A 19,028-nucleotide genomic window follows, 5' to 3' on the forward strand; every position below is an offset into this window, starting at 1 on the left:
AGGACAGGGGGCAGGATAGGACAGGGGGCAGGATAGGACAGGGGGCAGGATAGGACAGGGGGCAGGATAGGACAGGGGGCCGGGCTCCTCTCCTCCATCCTTATGAAGAAATCGCATGCGATGTGTCTGATGCAACAACAATGACATCGCGCAAGTTTTGTACGTGACCGCTACGCGTGTAACATCTGCCAGTGTGCCGTGGGTTTAACCCCTCGCCGCCCACGGACCTGTAGGGACTGCTGGGCATTAACCCCTCGCTGCCCTTACCTGTACTTGTCGCTGCGGCTGAAGTCATCCTCGCTGCAGCTCCCTCCTTCCAGGCCCCCTCTGTAATCCACAGTGTCCGGCTCATCATCCTCTGCGGCTTCTATGGCCACCCTGATCTGCACCTGCGTGCCCAGGTCCCATCCGCTCCCCACTGGCACTGCCCCCGCAGGTGAGTCCACGCCGGGAGGACAGGGTGCAGGCAATGGCAGGACCTCCGTGGCTGGCACAGATTGAGACATTTGCTTCCTTCGTAGATGGAGATTAGGACAGGGTAGGTGTCAATGCAGAGCCTGCCAGACCCTCCGAGGAGCGGGCGCTGGCACTGCCACACACTGCAGCCCGTTATAGCCCCTTCCTGCTGCTGAGAACACAGCTCTGGTCACCTCCTCCTCCTTCCAACCAGAGGAAGAGACGTCCTCGTCCTCCTCCTCCTCACCCACCACCAACCATCCGCAGCTCTCAGCAAGTTCTTCTCAGCCAGAAGGCGGTGCGGCTGCTCCATGACCATGTAGTGACACCAGAACGCGACGTGTGCGCCCTCTGCTGGACGTGCTGCCAACTGCACAACAGGGCCGTGTCCGTACACATGGGTGCCAGCCTAGTGCGGAGCCGCGTCCGTACACACGAGTGCCATCCTAGTACAGAGCCGGCGGCGTCCGTATACATGGCTGCCATCCTAGTGCAGAGCCACGGGTGCCAGCCTAGTACAGAGGTGGCGGCGCCCGTATACACTGGTGCCAGCCTAGTGCAGAGCCGCGTCCGTACACACTGGTACCAGCCTAGTCACGGGTGCCATCCTAGTACAGAGCTGGCAGCGTCCGTATACACGGGTGCCAGCCTAGTACAGAGCTAGCGGCGTCCGTATACACGGGTGCCATCCTAGTACAGAGCCGGCGGCGTCCGTATACACGGGTGCCAGCCTGGTGCAGAGCCGCGTCCGTACACACGGGTGCTAGCCTGATGTGGAGCCGCGTCCGTATACTCAGGTGCCAACCTGGTGCAGAGCCGCGTCCGTACACACAGGTGCCATCCTAGTACAGAGCCGGCGGGGTCCGTATACACGGGTGCCAGCCTGATGTGGAGCCGCGTCCGTATACTCAGGTGCCAACCTGGTGCAGAGCCGCGTCCATACACACGGGTGCCAGCCTAATGCAGAGTCGTGTCTGTACACCAGCCTGGTGAGGAGCCGCATCCGTACACACGGGTGCCAGCCTAATGGACGCCCCCCTTTCGTCAATTGAAAGGGGGTCGCATGATAACACAGCCTCTCCTCTCCCCCTCCCTTTTTGTTTATGTTTTGGTGTGTATACATTTATAAAGAGATGGGATGGTTTACAAAGGGTTAAGGATGTTCAGTAAGCTGTGCTAGGCACGAGCAGGTTCTATCTGGTTTATTCCGGTATGTTTTCCCGCATTTTTTGCGGGTTTTGATTGGTTTAAAGCAAAAGTGCGGGGGGGCTTTTTATGTATAAAAATCAGCTGTTCTAACGGCTCGTCGCCAGTCAGCTGAGAAGATCAAAGATCCCGCCCTCCCTCCCTGAAGTTATGTTTTTTGTTAATTTTTATTCGTCGTGTCGTTTATTTGTGGGAAAGTCGCCCGTTAATTTTCGGGTGGATTGGATTATATGTGTGGAGCTTTAAACAATTTACTCATATCTCAATGGTTATATTTATTTACTGGTTTAAGATAAATTTATTGGTAACCCAAAAATAAACGCCACGGCCATTTTATCCCAACCAAAAATCTGTGTCAAGTGTTTTTATTGAATATTTCTTTATGGGGCTTGTGTTACCATGCAGAGTCGTGTCTGTACACCAGCCTGGTGAGGAGCCGCATCCGTACACACGGGTGGCAGCCTAGTACAGAGCCGTTTCCGTACACACAGGTGCCAGCCTAGTACAGAGCCGCGTCCGTACACACGGGTGGCAGCCTAGTACAGAGCCGTTTCCATACACACAGGTGCCAGCCTAGTACAGAGCCGCGTCCGTACACACGGGTGCCAGCCTAGTACAGAGCCGTGTCCATACACACTGGAGCCATCCTAGTACAGAGCCGTGTCCGTACACACGGGTGCCAGCCTAGTACAGAGCCGTGTCCATACACACTGGAGCCATCCTAGTACAGAGCCGCGTCCATACACTCGGGTGCCAGCCTGGTGCAGAGCCGCGTCCATGCAAACGGGTGCCAGCCTACTAGAAAATTGTAATAAATTTGTTTTTTTGCCATTCACCGAGCAGTATAAATAACATTTTAGGTTTACTATTCATGTTAATATGGCTGCAGTGATCCTAGTCATGTTTCCTTATTCCTCTATAGTACGACGTTGGCGCTACATGGGGATTTTTTTCACACTATGGGATATGGCGGTGTAATCTGTAGTAATGCAGTGCAATGCTCCTGTACTGCACTGTATTCCTACCAGTCACTGTTAATGTCTCAGGCCCTGACTCAGGCTGAGTTTAAGGCAAATAAAGATGGCACAGATGGTTGCCTTGACAACCCATTATCACAGTGTATGCAAGGCGGATATCAGCTAAACCCTTTTAATGGTGTGGCTGTTTTTTGCCAGGGCATGTAAGGAGTAAAAGGGTTGGCGCAAATCCCGGCCATGGCATCAGGTTGTTGGCTGTCTGTAATGTTCACGTTACTCTTGGTGATTCAGTAAGATTGGGGCTTAAAGGGACACTGTCACCTGAATTTGGAGGAAACAATCTTCAGCCATGGAGGCGGGGTTTTGGAGTTTTTGATTCACCCTTTCCTTACCCGCTGGCTGCATGCTGGCTGCAATATTGGATTGAAGTTCATTCTCTGTCCTCCATAGTACATGCCTGTGCAAGGCAAGATTGCTTTGTGCAGGCATGTACTACGGAGGACAGAGAATGAACTTCAATCCAATATTGCAGCCAGCATGCAGCCAGCGGGTAAGGAAAGGGTGAATCAAAAACTCCAAAACCCCGCCTCCATGGCTGAAGATTGTTTCCTCCAAATTCAGGTGACAGTGTCCCTTTAAACATGGCTCACTGAGACTTACTAGCACACTGCTAAGTCTGAGACTTACATTTGGTGAATATTACAGTAAAGTACAGTCAAATGTGTCTTAAAGGTACCTGCCCGGATAGTTTTCCCCATATTGGCCCATTTTACATAAAGCATACATTTCCTGGACTTTCTTGATAGAACTTGGTGAACTTCATGGGCATTCAGGAACGTGGCTGCCTGGACGGGTGCGTGCACATGATTCTGGACTCATTAGGCCAGGAATCTCCTCACACATGTTCTGACTACTATCCCTCCACAGCTCTGTGTCATCGTCAGAAGCTTTACCTTTTTTACAGTCCTTCTGTCATGAGACTGCCTGCCACACCCTGGATGAAGAATGTGACATGCGGGTATGTTGTCTCCCACGGCCAATATCCCCATTAGCATTCATGTCACGTAAAACGTGCAAAAAATCTCTTCTATTGGTTCCCAGTGATGAGGAAACCTGCATACAAGCTCGGACTGGTCCATAGGGTTACAGGGCAATCCCCCGGTGGGCCCCTGTGCAGATCTGGGCCTCCAACTCCCCTTAATGGGCAGTATTTGGCATAATTCTCTTGATTCTCTCTGTACAGAAAAAAACAGCATCTCATCATTAACCAAACTACCCAGTTTATTATATAACAACATATGTAAATTTGTGAACAGGGGTAGTGTAATATTTGTATGCAGGTGAAAAGTGGGCCCCCAACCAAAGTCAATGTTTCTGGTGGGCCCTTCGCACCCCAGTCCGACACTGCCTGCAGGTATCTCTGCCGTTGCTGGTGGGCTTGTGATAAAGTATATCGGGGAGAGGTATGGGAATAGGTCAGCTGTGGAACACTTGGCCTTTGGCCAAACTAAATAGAAATATCTGTAGAAGGCTGACTTCACCTCTAGCATGGGTAGTCACCGGGCACAGACCAGCAGGTCTAAAGGCCTTAATCACTGAGCGAGCATCCTCAATCATTGGCATGAGTAACCATGGCCATGAGCAGTGAGAAACAAGCAACTGCTCGCTCGTTTTCTGATGACATCTTTGAGGTGGGCCTAGATAGTCATTAATGGGAGCATACAGTATCTCCTCATACCAACAACGTACAAACTGTATGGGACCGAGCAATTGTGTGTCCCTATCCAGTCTGCAATGGCTGTGTAAGTGGGACGTTAAATGAGCGATGAATTATTTCTTGTGCTGTGAAGAAGCAAAGTCACTCCGTATTGTGCCGTGTCTCTGTGCCTTAGAGACGCCATCGGCAGCCGTAGCTTTGGCGGAGTGCGTGTGCTTGTTCTGCCCCGTGTATTGGAAGTAATATGTGTGCTTAGCGTTAGTCACCTCTGAGCAAATACTTCTGGCATCTGCTTTATGCTCACCAGTCTGCGTGGTCTAGATCTCTACTCCCCATCAATCACCATGGTGAACTGAGAGAAGAGATGTGTGCATTAATAAAGGGCCTAATGTGTGGAAAGATGGAAGATTTACATACAAACATGTCAAGATAAGAGGACCCTGTGACACCAATGTAGTGTTCAATGAGGCCTCAAGGGAAACGCCACATGGGGTGTCATGAATGCGTCCAAAAACCATCGAAACACAGAGATGCTGCAGTTTATAAATGTATTGTATTGTTTAATGGCCGCACAGTTTTGCTGGTAAACCTGCTATTTACCTGCATAATTGTGCAGTCATTGAACATTTAGTTTAAAACACGGCAGTGGCACATGGTGGCTTTTGCCGCTTCAATGCCGTTCTGCGGGGTCCAACCTAGGCATCAGTCACACATCAGTGTATCAGGGTTCGACTACAACGCATGGCAATGTGCGCACGTTCAGTGTTTTATCAGTATTTTACCTCAGAATTGGTAAGCCAAAACCAGGAGTGGGTGATAAATACAGAAGTGGTGACGTGTTTCTATTATACTTCTCTGATTGTCCCACTCCTGGTTTTGGCTTAAAAACACTGATGTAAAAAACTGACCAAATACTGAACGTGTTAACATGGCCTTACGGATCTCCTGGCCCGAAAATGACAGCCTTGTATATGCCCATGAACCTGTCAAGTTTGGGACAGGAGACCCCGAGCCAGTCTGTGCACCACTGTTCGAACACGGACAGTGTCTCCTGGACGTCTGTATCTGCCCTTGTATTTTGCACAGATCAGAGACAAGGATGCGGCTTTATAGATCACTAGCTGAAGAGCCCGGCGTTGCCTGGGCATAGTAAATATCTGTGGTTAGTTATAGCACCTCACGTCTCTTATTTTCCCATCATGCCTCTCATTTTCTCCCTTACACCTCTCATTCCCCCCTAACACTTGTCATTTCAACCTCACATCTGTCATTTTCCGATCACTCCACTATTTTCCCTCACTCCTCTCATTTTGCACTCACACCTTTTCATTTTCACCTTACACCCCTCATTTTCACCTCAGTATATACATGTTTGTCATCTCCCTTATATATAGTATACACCTGTATGTCTTCTCTTGTATACAGTATATACCTGTATATCATCTCCCCTGTAAATAGTATATATCTGCTGTATGTCATCTCCTCCTGTATATTGTATATACTCATGTGTCATCTCCTCCTGTATATATTATATACCTGTATGTCATCTCTTCTGTATATACTATATACCTGTATGTCATCTCCTCCTATATATAGTATATACCTGTATGTCATCTCCTGTATATAGTATATACCTGTATGTCATCTCCCCTGTATATAGTATATACCTGCTGTATGTCATCTCCTCCTCTATATACCTGTGTCATCTCTTTTATATAGCATATACCTGTAAGTCATCTCCTCCTGTATATAGTATATACGTGCGTCATCTCCTCCTGTATATAGTATGTACCTGTAAGTCATCTCCTCCTGTATATACATGTGTATCATCTGCTCCTGTATATAGTATATACATGTGTGTCATCTCCTCCAGTATATAGTATATACCTGTATGTCATCTTCTCCTGTATATAGTATATACCTGTGTGTCATCTCCATTGTATATAGTATATACATGTCATCGCCCCTGTATATAGTATGTACCTGTATGTCATCTCCCCTGTATATAGTATATACCAGGTTGTCATCTCCTCCTGTATACAGTATATACCTGTATGTCATCTCCTCCTGTATATAGTATATACCTGTGTGTCATGTCCTCCTGTATATAGTATATACCTGTATGTCATCTCCTGTATATAGTTTTTACCTGTGTGTCATCTCCCCTGTATATAGTATATATGTGTGTGTCATCTCCTGTATATAGTATATACCTGTATGTCATCTCTCTCCTGTATATAGTTTATACATGTGTCATCTCCTGTATATAGTATATACCTGTGTCATCTGCTCCTGTATATAGTATATACCTGTGTCATCTCCTCCTGTATATAGTATATACCTGTGTGTCATCTCTCTTGTATATAGTATATACCTGTGTGTCATCTCCTCCTGTATATAGTATATATCTGTGTGTCATCTCCTCCTGTATTAGACCGCGTTCACACGTTAATTGTTCTCTTGTGTCTACAAGACTGGGGAGTTCCACCACTCCTCTTGGGCTATCTGCACATAAGCTGTTCTACCCTGTATGCACACATGGATTTTTCCTCTCTGAACCCTGTTCACACAGGTTATATACAGATGATCAGGTTTTTAAATACATCAGATAGGGATTGCATACATTAGTTAGGACTGCTCTGATAAGGGTATACCGTGAAGATTGGTAGAGCAGCTTAGTATACATTTTTTGCAAAAAACGTATCAACCAAATACCCTGTTTTTTACATCTTTTACTAGCACTTGCGTATTACTGCAACATTTTTTCAAACTGAGTGTTTTTGGTTTTACTATTCTCTTTTGTGTCTTCAGGTTTCTTGGTGGTGTGTGAACATGATCATACAGACTTGTTCACTGTGCAAGTAGCCCATGTGTTCCTGTTTCCATAATTGTTCTCTTGTGTCTACAAGACTGGGGAGTTCCACCACTCCTCTTGGGCTATCTGCACATAAGCTGTTCTACCCTGTATGCACACATGGATTTTTCCTCTCTGAACCCTGTTCACACAGGTTATATACAGATGATCAGGTTTTTAAATACATCAGATAGGGATTGCATACATTAGTTAGGACTGCTCTGATAAGGGTATACCGTGAAGATTGGTAGAGCAGCTTAGTATACATTTTTTGCAAAAAACGTATCAACCAAATACCCTGTTTTTTACATCTTTTACTAGCACTTGCGTATTACTGCAACATTTTTTCAAACTGAGTGTTTTTGGTTTTACTATTCTCTTTTGTGTCTTCAGGTTTCTTGGTGGTGTGTGAACATGATCATACAGACTTGTTCACTGTGCAAGTAGCCCATGTGTTCCTGTTTCCATAATTGTTCTCTTGTGTCTACAAGACTGGGGAGTTCCACCACTCCTCTTGGGCTATCTGCACATAAGCTGTTCTACCCTGTATGCACACATGGATTTTTCCTCTCTGAACCCTGTTCACACAGGTTATATACAGATGATCAGGTTTTTAAATACATCAGATAGGGATTGCATACATTAGTTAGGACTGCTCTGATAAGGGTATACCGTGAAGATTGGTAGAGCAGCTTAGTATACATTTTTTGCAAAAAACGTATCAACCGAATACCCTGTTTTTTACATCTTTTACTAGCACTTGCGTATTACTGCAACATTTTTTCAAACTGAGTGTTTTTGGTTTTACTATTCTCTTTTGTGTCTTCAGGTTTCTTGGTGGTGTGTGAACATGATCATACAGACTTGTTCACTGTGCAAGTAGCCCATGTGTTCCTGTTTCCATAATTGTTCTCTTGTGTCTACAAGACTGGGGAGTTCCACCACTCCTCTTGGGCTATCTGCACATAAGCTGTTCTACCCTGTATGCACACATGGATTTTTCCTCTCTGAACCCTGTTCACACAGGTTATATACAGATGATCAGGTTTTTAAATACATCAGATAGGGATTGCATACATTAGTTAGGACTGCTCTGATAAGGGTATACCGTGAAGATTGGTAGAGCAGCTTAGTATACATTTTTTGCAAAAAACGTATCAACCAAATACCCTGTTTTTTACATCTTTTACTAGCACTTGCGTATTACTGCAACATTTTTTTCAAACTGAGTGTTTTTGGTTTTACTATTCTCTTTTGTGTCTTCAGGTTTCTTGGTGGTGTGTGAACATGATCATACAGACTTGTTCACTGTGCAAGTAGCCCATGTGTTCCTGTTTCCATAATTGTTCTCTTGTGTCTACAAGACTGGGGAGTTCCACCACTCCTCTTGGGCTATCTGCACATAAGCTGTTCTACCCTGTATGCACACATGGATTTTTCCTCTCTGAACCCTGTTCACACAGGTTATATACAGATGATCAGGTTTTTAAATACATCAGATAGGGATTGCATACATTAGTTAGGACTGCTCTGATAAGGGTATACCGTGAAGATTGGTAGAGCAGCTTAGTATACATTTTTTGCAAAAAACGTATCAACCAAATACCCTGTTTTTTACATCTTTTACTAGCACTTGCGTATTACTGCAACATTTTTTCAAACTGAGTGTTTTTGGTTTTACTATTCTCTTTTGTGTCTTCAGGTTTCTTGGTGGTGTGTGAACATGATCATACAGACTTGTTCACTGTGCAAGTAGCCCATGTGTTCCTGTTTCCATAATTGTTCTCTTGTGTCTACAAGACTGGGGAGTTCCACCACTCCTCTTGGGCTATCTGCACATAAGCTGTTCTACCCTGTATGCACACATGGATTTTTCCTCTCTGAACCCTGTTCACACAGGTTATATACAGATGATCAGGTTTTTAAATACATCAGATAGGGATTGCATACATTAGTTAGGACTGCTCTGATAAGGGTATACCGTGAAGATTGGTAGAGCAGCTTAGTATACATTTTTTGCAAAAAACGTATCAACCAAATACCCTGTTTTTTACATCTTTTACTAGCACTTGCGTATTACTGCAACATTTTTTCAAACTGAGTGTTTTTGGTTTTACTATTCTCTTTTGTGTCTTCAGGTTTCTTGGTGGTGTGTGAACATGATCATACAGACTTGTTCACTGTGCAAGTAGCCCATGTGTTCCTGTTTCCATAATTGTTCTCTTGTGTCTACAAGACTGGGGAGTTCCACCACTCCTCTTGGGCTATCTGCACATAAGCTGTTCTACCCTGTATGCACACATGGATTTTTCCTCTCTGAACCCTGTTCACACAGGTTATATACAGATGATCAGGTTTTTAAATACATCAGATAGGGATTGCATACATTAGTTAGGACTGCTCTGATAAGGGTATACCGTGAAGATTGGTAGAGCAGCTTAGTATACATTTTTTGCAAAAAACGTATCAACCAAATACCCTGTTTTTTACATCTTTTACTAGCACTTGCGTATTACTGCAACATTTTTTCAAACTGAGTGTTTTTGGTTTTACTATTCTCTTTTGTGTCTTCAGGTTTCTTGGTGGTGTGTGAACATGATCATACAGACTTGTTCACTGTGCAAGTAGCCCATGTGTTCCTGTTTCCATAATTGTTCTCTTGTGTCTACAAGACTGGGGAGTTCCACCACTCCTCTTGGGCTATCTGCACATAAGCTGTTCTACCCTGTATGCACACATGGATTTTTCCTCTCTGAACCCTGTTCACACAGGTTATATACAGATGATCAGGTTTTTAAATACATCAGATAGGGATTGCATACATTAGTTAGGACTGCTCTGATAAGGGTATACCGTGAAGATTGGTAGAGCAGCTTAGTATACATTTTTTGCAAAAAACGTATCAACCAAATACCCTGTTTTTTACATCTTTTACTAGCACTTGCGTATTACTGCAACATTTTTTCAAACTGAGTGTTTTTGGTTTTACTATTCTCTTTTGTGTCTTCATGTATATAGTATATACCTGTGTGTCATCTCTCTTGTATATAGTATATACCTGTGTGTCATCTCCTCCTGTATATAGTATATATCTGTGGTCATCTCCTCCTGTATTAGACCGCGTTCACACGTTATTTGGTCAGTATTTTTACCTCAGTATTTGTAAGCTAAATTAGCAGCCTGATAAATCCCCAGCCAACAGGAAGCCCTCCCCCCTGGCAGTATATATTAGCTCACACATACACATAATAGACAGGTCATGTGACTGACCGCTGCCGTATTTCCTATATGGTACATTTGTTGCTCTTGTAGTTTGTCTGCTTATTAATCAGATTTTTATTTTTGATGGATAATACCAGACTTGTGTGTGTTTTAGGGCGAGTTTCATGTGTCAAGTTGTGTGTGTTGAGTTGCATGTGGCGACATGCATGTACCGACTTTTGTGAGATGAGTTTTGTGTGGCGACATGCGTGTAGCAACTTTTTGTGTGTCGAGTTGCATGTGACAGGTTAGTGTAGCAAGTTGTGTGCAGCAAGTTTTGCGCATGGCGAGTTTTGCGCGTGGCGAGTTTTATGTGTGGTGCCTTTTGAGTATGTGCAAGTTTTGTGTGAGGCAACTTTTGCATGTGTTGCAACTTTTGTGCATGTGTCAATTTTTCCACGAGTGCAAGTTTTGCGTGTGGCCAGTTTTCCATGAGGTGAGTTTTGCATGTGTGGCGAGTTTTGCGTGAGCCTAGTTTTGCATGTGGCGAGTTTTGCGTGTGGCAAGTTTTGAGTGGCGACTTTTGTGTTTCGACTTTTATGTGGCAAGGTTGGTGTATGTGTGGTGAAATGTGTGCTGAGGGTGGAATATGTGTTCAAGCACGTGGTAGTTTGTGGCGCCTTTTGTGTGTGTGTTCACATCCCCGTGTGTGGTGAGTATCCCATGTCGGGGCCCCACCTTAGCAACTGAATGGTATATACTCTTTGGCGCCATCGCTCTCACTCTTTAAGTCCCCCTTGTTCACATCTGGCAGCTGTCAATTTGCCTCCAACACTTTTCCTTTCACTTTTTCCCCATTATGTAGATAGGGGCAAAATTGTTTGGTGAATTGGAAAGCGCGGGGTTAAAATGTCACCTCATAACATAGCCTATGACGCTCTCAGGGTCCAGACGTGTGACTGTGCAAAATTTTGTGGCTGTAGCTGTGACGGTGCAGATGCCAATCCCGGACATACACACATACATACACACATACAGCTTTATATATTAGATTGAAACTCTATGGGTCAGTGCGCTGTCCGAGGAAAAAACGGACAGAACACAGATGAGTCAAATGCATGTGTGACTGCAGCCTTAAAGGGAGTATGTCAGACCAATTGACAGTATAAGCTAAGCACATAGCCGTGTAAAGGATATACAATATAGCCCCCTATACAAATCGTACTTTAGTATTTTAATTGCTTCCTCCTTTCTGCAGAAACTGAAGTTTAATCAAAGATGTAATTAGGGTTCTTGGGGCACCAGTAAGGGATGTGAGTGCAGAATCTTTTTTCAGGTGGGTCTGCCCTGAAACCTGCGTAAAAACACACCCCAAAAAAGCTAAGTGGCCATTTGTATATAATGACGTGCTGTTCTTATGATCAGTCTTTTAACCACATCAGGTTTCTAAAGAAGACAAGTGGTTTACAGAAGTGCATTGACCATTCTAATCCACCAACTCCATCACTCTCATTCCCTTCTTTTGAGGTCCACACCATCAGACTCTTCCGTCCCCTCTCCCTCAGAGTAGCGGTCATATAGCGGCCCCCAGGCTCACCCACTCACTTCCTGGACCATTTCTCTGCCTGGCTGCCGCACTTCATGTCCTCAGAACTCCCAACCCTTATCCTGGGAGACTTCAACATCCCCATAAATAACCCCACTTCTACATCTGCATCCCAGCTGCTATCACTAACCACTTCGCTCGGCCTCTCACAACTCTCAACCTCTGAGACACATAAGGACAGTAACACCCTTGACCTGGTCTTTGTCCGGCTGTGTTCAATCTCCTACCTAAATAACTCACCGCTTCCCCTCTCTGACCACAACATTTTCTCCTTCATGCTCACAAATCCTCGCTCACCCCAGCACCCTCCTACCTACCATTCAGTCAGAAATCTACAAGCCATTAACCCGCATACACTTTCAGACTCCCTACCCTCATCACTGTCCCCAATCTCCTCTTTTTCCTGTCCTGATCTGGCGGTACATCACTACAATGACACTCTTAGAAGCACCCTAGACCAAGTAGCTCCCCTCACCCTCAGAACCTCCAAACAGAGTACAACAGCCCTGGCTCACATCACAAACCCAATTTCTCCAGCGATGCTCTAGGAGTGCTGAACGCTTATGGAGGAAAACTCGCACACCAGAAGACTTCATACACTTCACATTTATGTTAAAAACCTATAACTCTACCCTTCATATCGCCAAACAGACCTACTTCACCACTCTGATTTCCTCACTATCCAACAACCCCAAGAAACTTTTTTTACACCTTTCACTCCCTCCTCAGGCCAAAAGCTCAAGCCCCTATCACAGACATTTATGCTGATGACCTGTTCTCCCACTTTATAGAGAAAATAGACAATATCCGTCAGGAAATCCACTCCCAGACACCAAGTTCAGTGACTCCCATCCCTCCATGCATCTCCCCTGGCTCACTCTCCGCATTTGATCCCATCACAGAAGAAGTCTCCAGGCTCCTCTCTTCTTCTCGTCCGACTACATGCTCTACTGACCCCATTCCCTTTCATCTCCTCCAGTCTCTCTCTCCCGTCGTCACTACTCACCTAAGTAAAATCTTTAATCTCTCACTCTCCTCAGGCATTTTCCCGTCCTCCTTCAAACACTATCATTACTCCGTTACTAAAGAAACCCACCCTCGACCCATCCTGCACAAACAACTACAGATCTCTAAACTCTTGGAGCGCCTAGTCTACTCCCGCCTTACCCATTACCTCTGCCTTCACTCCCTCCTAGACCCTTCAAAGTCCGGCTTCCGCCCCCTACACTCGACAGAAACTGCACTCATCAAAGTGACCAACGACCTTCTGACAGCAAAATGTAATGGTGACCACTCTCTACTGATTCTTCTCGATCTTTCTGCAGCTTTCGACACTGTTGACCACCCTCTCTTACTCTCTAGGCTCCAGTCACTTGGCATTAAGGACACTGCTCCTTCAGTGTTCTGTTCTCTGGCTCCACTTCATCTCCTCTTCCTCTCACTGATGTTCCCCTCTCCGTGGGTGACACCATAATAACACTCCGGAAGCAGGCGCGCTGTCTGGGTGTTATGTTTGACTCCGATCTCCCCTTCACATCCCATATACAATCTCTTGCCCGCTCTTGCCGCTTACACCTAAAGAACATCTCTAGAATCCGCCCTTTTCTCACTATAGAAACAACAAAAACCCTCACTGTTGCCCTGATCCACTCCCGCCTGGACTACTGCAACGCATAGGGCAGCACGGTGGCTCAGTGGATAGCACTGCAGCCTTGCAGCGCTGGAGTCCTGGGTTCTAATCCCACCTTGGACACCATCTGCAAGGAGTTTGTATGTTCTCCCTGTGTTTGCGTGGGTTTCCTCCGGGTTCTCCGGTTTCCTCCCACACTCCAAAAACATACTGATAGGGAATTTAGATTGTGAGCCCCATCGGGGACAGTGAGGATAATGTGTGCAAAACTGTAAAGCGCTGCGGAATATGTTAGCGCTATGTAAAAATAAAGATTATTAAGAATAAAGATTATTAACGCTCTATTAATTGGCCTCCCCCTCACTCGACTTTCCCCTCGACTTTCCCCTCTCCAGTCTATCCTTAATGCAGCAGCCAGGGTCGTCTATCTAGCTAATCGTTACTCAAATGCGTCCGCTCTTCGCCAGTCATTACACTGGCTGCCCATTCATTACAGGATACAATTCAAAGTACTTGTTCTCACCCACAAAGCTCTTCACAGTGCAGCACCCCTTTACATCTCCTCCCTCATTTCTGTCTATCTGTCTAACCGACCTCTTCGCTCTACAAATGACTTTCGACTTTCGACTAACCTCTGCATTAATCCGTACCTCCCATTCCCGACTACAAGACTTCTCCCGTGCTGCACCAATCCTCTGGAATGTTCTACCCCAAGAAATTAGGACCATCCACAATTTGCATAGTTTTAGGCGTTCCCTCCAAACACATTTGTTCAGAGCAGCCTATCATGCTCCCTAATCAGTTATTTTGTTTGTGTGTAGCTCATTCACTACTTCCATTTATCCCCCACTCCCTGAAGATGGCTGGACCATCATTGTAAATACATCATTGTAAATACACACCTGTACTTTGTTTTTCCCCATCTCATTGTAGATTGCAAGCTCTCACGAACAGGGTCGTCTTGTGTTGCTTTAATTATTGTATTGTTAACATTGTTACTTATGACTTGTGTTTGAAGCTGTTAAACTGTAAAGCGCTGCGGAATATGTTGGCGCTATATAAATAAAGATTATTATTAATGGTGTCTTCAGCTCTGAAGATTTTCTGCAGTTTACAGTACAAGTCAATGGGTAGGCTCAAAAGATGCCCAGATGTATTTTTGACCGTTTAGCCAGCATTTTTGCTTTATAAACTTCTTTTGGTTTCTTCATTAATGAATAGAGTTGAAAAAAACAAAATTTGGAACATGCCATTAAAAAGCCAACACAAAATGTTCTAATAAACCATTAAAACCTATTTTTGGCAAGAAGTGATGAAATAAGCACTAAAAATATGCTTCAAATATAAAAGTGGTGTAAATTACAACAGAAATGTATGATAGTCCCTCAGTAGCGACACTGCAGTTGAAAGATGCGCCAAAGTAATTGTAAGGCACTTGCCAATTAGTGAATTTGGCGCATGCTACATCCAGACTGGCATACAAATTGCCAGTATTGATGGTTCGGACCAGTTTGTATTATTTGTGCTAGGAGATTTAGGGTTTATTCAGTTGTTGTTTTGTTTGAGTGGGATGAATTTGATGCGTTTGTCAGGCAATTCATGTGGTTTTTGGCACTGATGTGGTTTCGAAGACATTTTTAAAGCTCACCCAATACATTATTTCAAATGAAGGACTTTATTCTGGGCGTCTGTGTTTTTATGCAATATCACTATGGGATTAATAATAGATAGGTGTCTTATAGTCGCTTCTCCATTACTAACCTGTGGGCTTGATCTCACCTGATAATACAAAGGTGTCATGAACCCCACTTGCCACTGCTACAGGGAAAATGGGAAGAGCGAGGCTAAGTGCCAGATTTGGCCTTTTCTGGGGCGGCTGAGAGCTAATATTATTAGTCTGGGAGGGAGCCACTGCTACAGGGAAAATGGGAAGAGCGAGGCTAAGTGCCAGATTTGGCCTTTTCTGGGGCAGCTGAGAGCTAATATTTTTAGTCTGGGAGGGGCCAATATCCATGGCTTCTTCTGCCTAGACTATGTTTTGTTATCTTGTTATTAAGTTTAGATACTTGTTGTAATATATGAAAATAACATGTGTCAGTAATTTAGCTTGATGTGCATACACCCTTTATAAGGAAATGACATCATTTTAACTCTATGGACCCGTCGAAGTGCAGAGCGCACGAAACGGCCGTCGTCCCCCTTCACTCCCCGCACCCTCGTAACTACCTGCATTGTGTCCGCATAATCTGTACTATGGATTGAAGACACATTAAAGACATAATTTTGAGCAGACTGGTGAGTGCCGCTACTTTTTCAACTTTTGTTTATGAAGATTGGTATTACCTTATTAGCTGAGCACCGCATCTCAGTGGCTTTTTGCATACCGCATGTGTGAGCGATCCATGTAATGAGTGCGAGGAATATAAAGCTGCAATTGATATCCTAGTGCCATTCCCTTCTCCAAGGAATTTTCTAGACATTATCTTGTTATATATATTTTGGAATTGAGCACAGGACATATCTGCATATAACCCGCATTTTTCATTATGGATGTTCAAAGTGAAGACATTACTGACTTGGAATTAGACTCCACTGCGGATTCTGGGCTATTAGCAGGAAGAGAGGGTGCGGTGGAATTTTTTGCAAGTTGCAACATGAAAGACGAATTGGAAGTAATTAGCACGAAAACTCTTGAAACTAAAATCGGCTTTTTGGCAGAGAAAGAAACCAAATTATTTTGGACGATTAAATCATTAAATTCATACGTGGAATGCAATCGAGTGCCGAGGGGACTTCGGGTTTACAAAGAAATTTCGCAGTTTAAGGATGATCCTAGTTTCCAACATGAATGGGAACAAATACATCTAGAATGTTCATTAAATCTCTTAAAGCTCGTCATAAGGCAGAATGAAAAAGAATATATGGCTCTGTGTAATCAATTGGAGAAATCGAAAAAAGAATTAACAACAAGAGTAACAGCGGAACAAAATAAATCCCTTTTAAAAAAGTTGGAAAAGAAACTAATTGTAACACAAATGGACACTAAGGAAAAGAAGAAAACAAAATTCTTAAGAGATAAAAATGACTATACTTCCGGCCAAATTTTTAATTGGAATAAAAATAAACAAAAAAGATTTAATGGGAAACCTTTTACATCTTATAAAAATAAAAATAAAAAGAAGAGTTCAAGAGATGGATGGATCACTGATTCTGACTCTAGCGGTATGGATGATTTGACAGAAGATCGAGATAAAGCCACAACTTCAAAACACCCAGAAATCCCTTTAGAAGAAAAACACGGAGGGGAGGCCGTAAACACAATGAGAAAGCGAAAACAAGTATCGTGGAGAAATTAACAGCTCCTGAAAATGCCTTTCAAATAATAAATTTGTCGACAAGGATATTGACAGACGATCAAGAAAAACTCCTCACCCGTGGTTTAAATTTTTGTATACCAGAAGACTTCAACGCTACGGACTTTAAAATTGACTTCTTCAAAAACATAAGGAAACTTCACCTTCACAAATATTATAGTAATTCAAAAGATAAAAGAACTGATATTTATTATTATTATTATTATTATTATTATACATTTTTATAGCGCCATTTATTCCATGGCGCTTTACATGTGAATACGGGGCAAATATAGACAAATACATTAAACATGAGCAGATAACAAGGCACACGAGTACATAAGGAGGGAGGACCCTGCCCGCGAGGGCTCACAGTCTGCAGGGGGTGGGTGTGCATACACCCTTTATAAGGAAATGACATCATTTTAACTCTATGGACCCGTCGAAGTGCAGAGCGCACGAAACGGCCGTCGTCCCCCTTCACTCCCCGCACCCTCGTAACTACCTGCATTGTGTCCGCATAATCTGTACTATGGATTGAAGACACATTAAAGACATAATTTTGAGCAGACTGGTGAGTGCCGCTACTTTTTCAACTTTTGTTTATGAAAAAAAAGTATTAACCTGATCGCTAAACAGCGTAGCGGGAAAAAAACTCGAAACGCCAGAATTACGTTTTTTTGGTCGCCGCGACATTGCATTAAAATGCAATAACGGGCGATCAAAAGAACGTATCTGCACCGAAATGCTATCATTAAAAACGTCATCTCGGCACGCAAAAAATAAGCCCTCAACCGACCCCAGATCACGAAAAATGGAGACGCTACGAGTATCGGAAAATGGCGCAATTTTTTTTTTTTTTTTAGCAAAGTTTGGAATTTTTTTTCACCACTTAGATAAAAAATAACCTAGTCATGTTTGGTGTCTATGAACTCGTAATGACCTGGAGAATCATAATGGCAGGTCATTTTTAGCATTTAGTGAACCTAGCAAAAAAGCCAAACAAAAAACCAATGTGGGATTGCACTTTTTTTGCAATTTCACCGCACTTGGAATTTTTTTCCCGTTTTCTAGTACACGACATGCTAAAACCAATGATGTCGTTCAAAAGTACAACTCGTCCCGCAAAAAATAAGCCCTCACATGGCCAAATTGACGGAAAAATAAAAAAGTTATGGCTCTGGGAAGGAGGGGAGCGAAAAACGAACACGGAAAAACTAAAAATCCCCTGGTCATGAAGGGGTTAAAGACACAAAAGTGCACAGAGAGGTCAAAAATACTCTGTTGTAAAATACAGGGTATTTAGTTAATACGTTTTTTTTGCAAAAAAAGTATGTTAAGTTGCTCCACCAATCGCCAAGGTATACCCATAATAGAGCAGTCCTATCTAATGTATATAATCCCTATCTGATGTATTTAAAAACCTGATCATCTGTATAGTACCTGTATGAGCAGGGTTCAGAGAGAAAATATCCATGTAGAACTTGCAGGATGGAACAGCTACAATGCAAATGACCCACAGAGGAGTGGTGGACTCCCCAGTCTTGTAGAAACAAGAGAACAATTATAAAACCAAAAACACATGGGCCACCTGCATAGCGAACAAGTCTGTAGGAACCTGTTCACACCACCAAAGAACTTGAAGACACAAAAGCGCACAGAGAGGTCAAAAAATACTCTGTTGTAAAAAATTCACAGTAAATAAGCAAGTGCTAGTCAAAAAATGAAAAAATACAAAAATACAGGGTGTTTAGTTAATACATTTTTTTTGCAAAAAAAGTATGTTAAGCTGCTCCACCAAATCGCCAAGGTATACCCATAATAGAGCGGAAGAGCAGCTTAACATACTTTTTTTGCAAAAAATGCAAAATGAAAATGTGTCAGCCTGATAACCTCATTACTAAGGCTACTTTCACACTAGCGTCGGAATCTCCCCGTCGCAATGCATCGGGCAGAGATTCCGACGCTAGCGTTTGACGCACTTCACAACGGGTGCAGCGGATGCATTTCTCCGGCGCATCCGCTGTC

At 43.7% G+C, this 19,028-nt stretch overlaps 2 protein-coding genes across 2 annotated transcripts in view; one reads left to right on the forward strand and one right to left on the reverse strand.

The window, feature by feature from the left end:
* Positions 1–686, reverse strand: part of LARP6 (La ribonucleoprotein 6, translational regulator) — a 77,423-nt gene extending 76,737 nt beyond the window's left edge. The window contains exon 1 of the mRNA XM_069765880.1: positions 268–686. Coding sequence (XP_069621981.1) covers positions 268–506 — 239 coding nt within the window. The 5' untranslated portion in view covers positions 507–686. The remainder of the gene's footprint in view (positions 1–267) is intronic.
* The window catches only part of LRRC49 (leucine rich repeat containing 49), a 334,326-nt gene continuing 315,658 nt past the window's right edge, over positions 361–19,028 (forward strand). The window contains exon 1 of the mRNA XM_069765877.1: positions 361–436. The gene's annotated coding sequence lies outside the window, so the exon portion shown is untranslated. The remainder of the gene's footprint in view (positions 437–19,028) is intronic.

Source organism: Ranitomeya imitator, chromosome 4 (assembly GCF_032444005.1).
Source record: "Ranitomeya imitator isolate aRanImi1 chromosome 4, aRanImi1.pri, whole genome shotgun sequence".
NCBI classification, from domain to species: domain Eukaryota; kingdom Metazoa; phylum Chordata; class Amphibia; order Anura; family Dendrobatidae; genus Ranitomeya; species Ranitomeya imitator.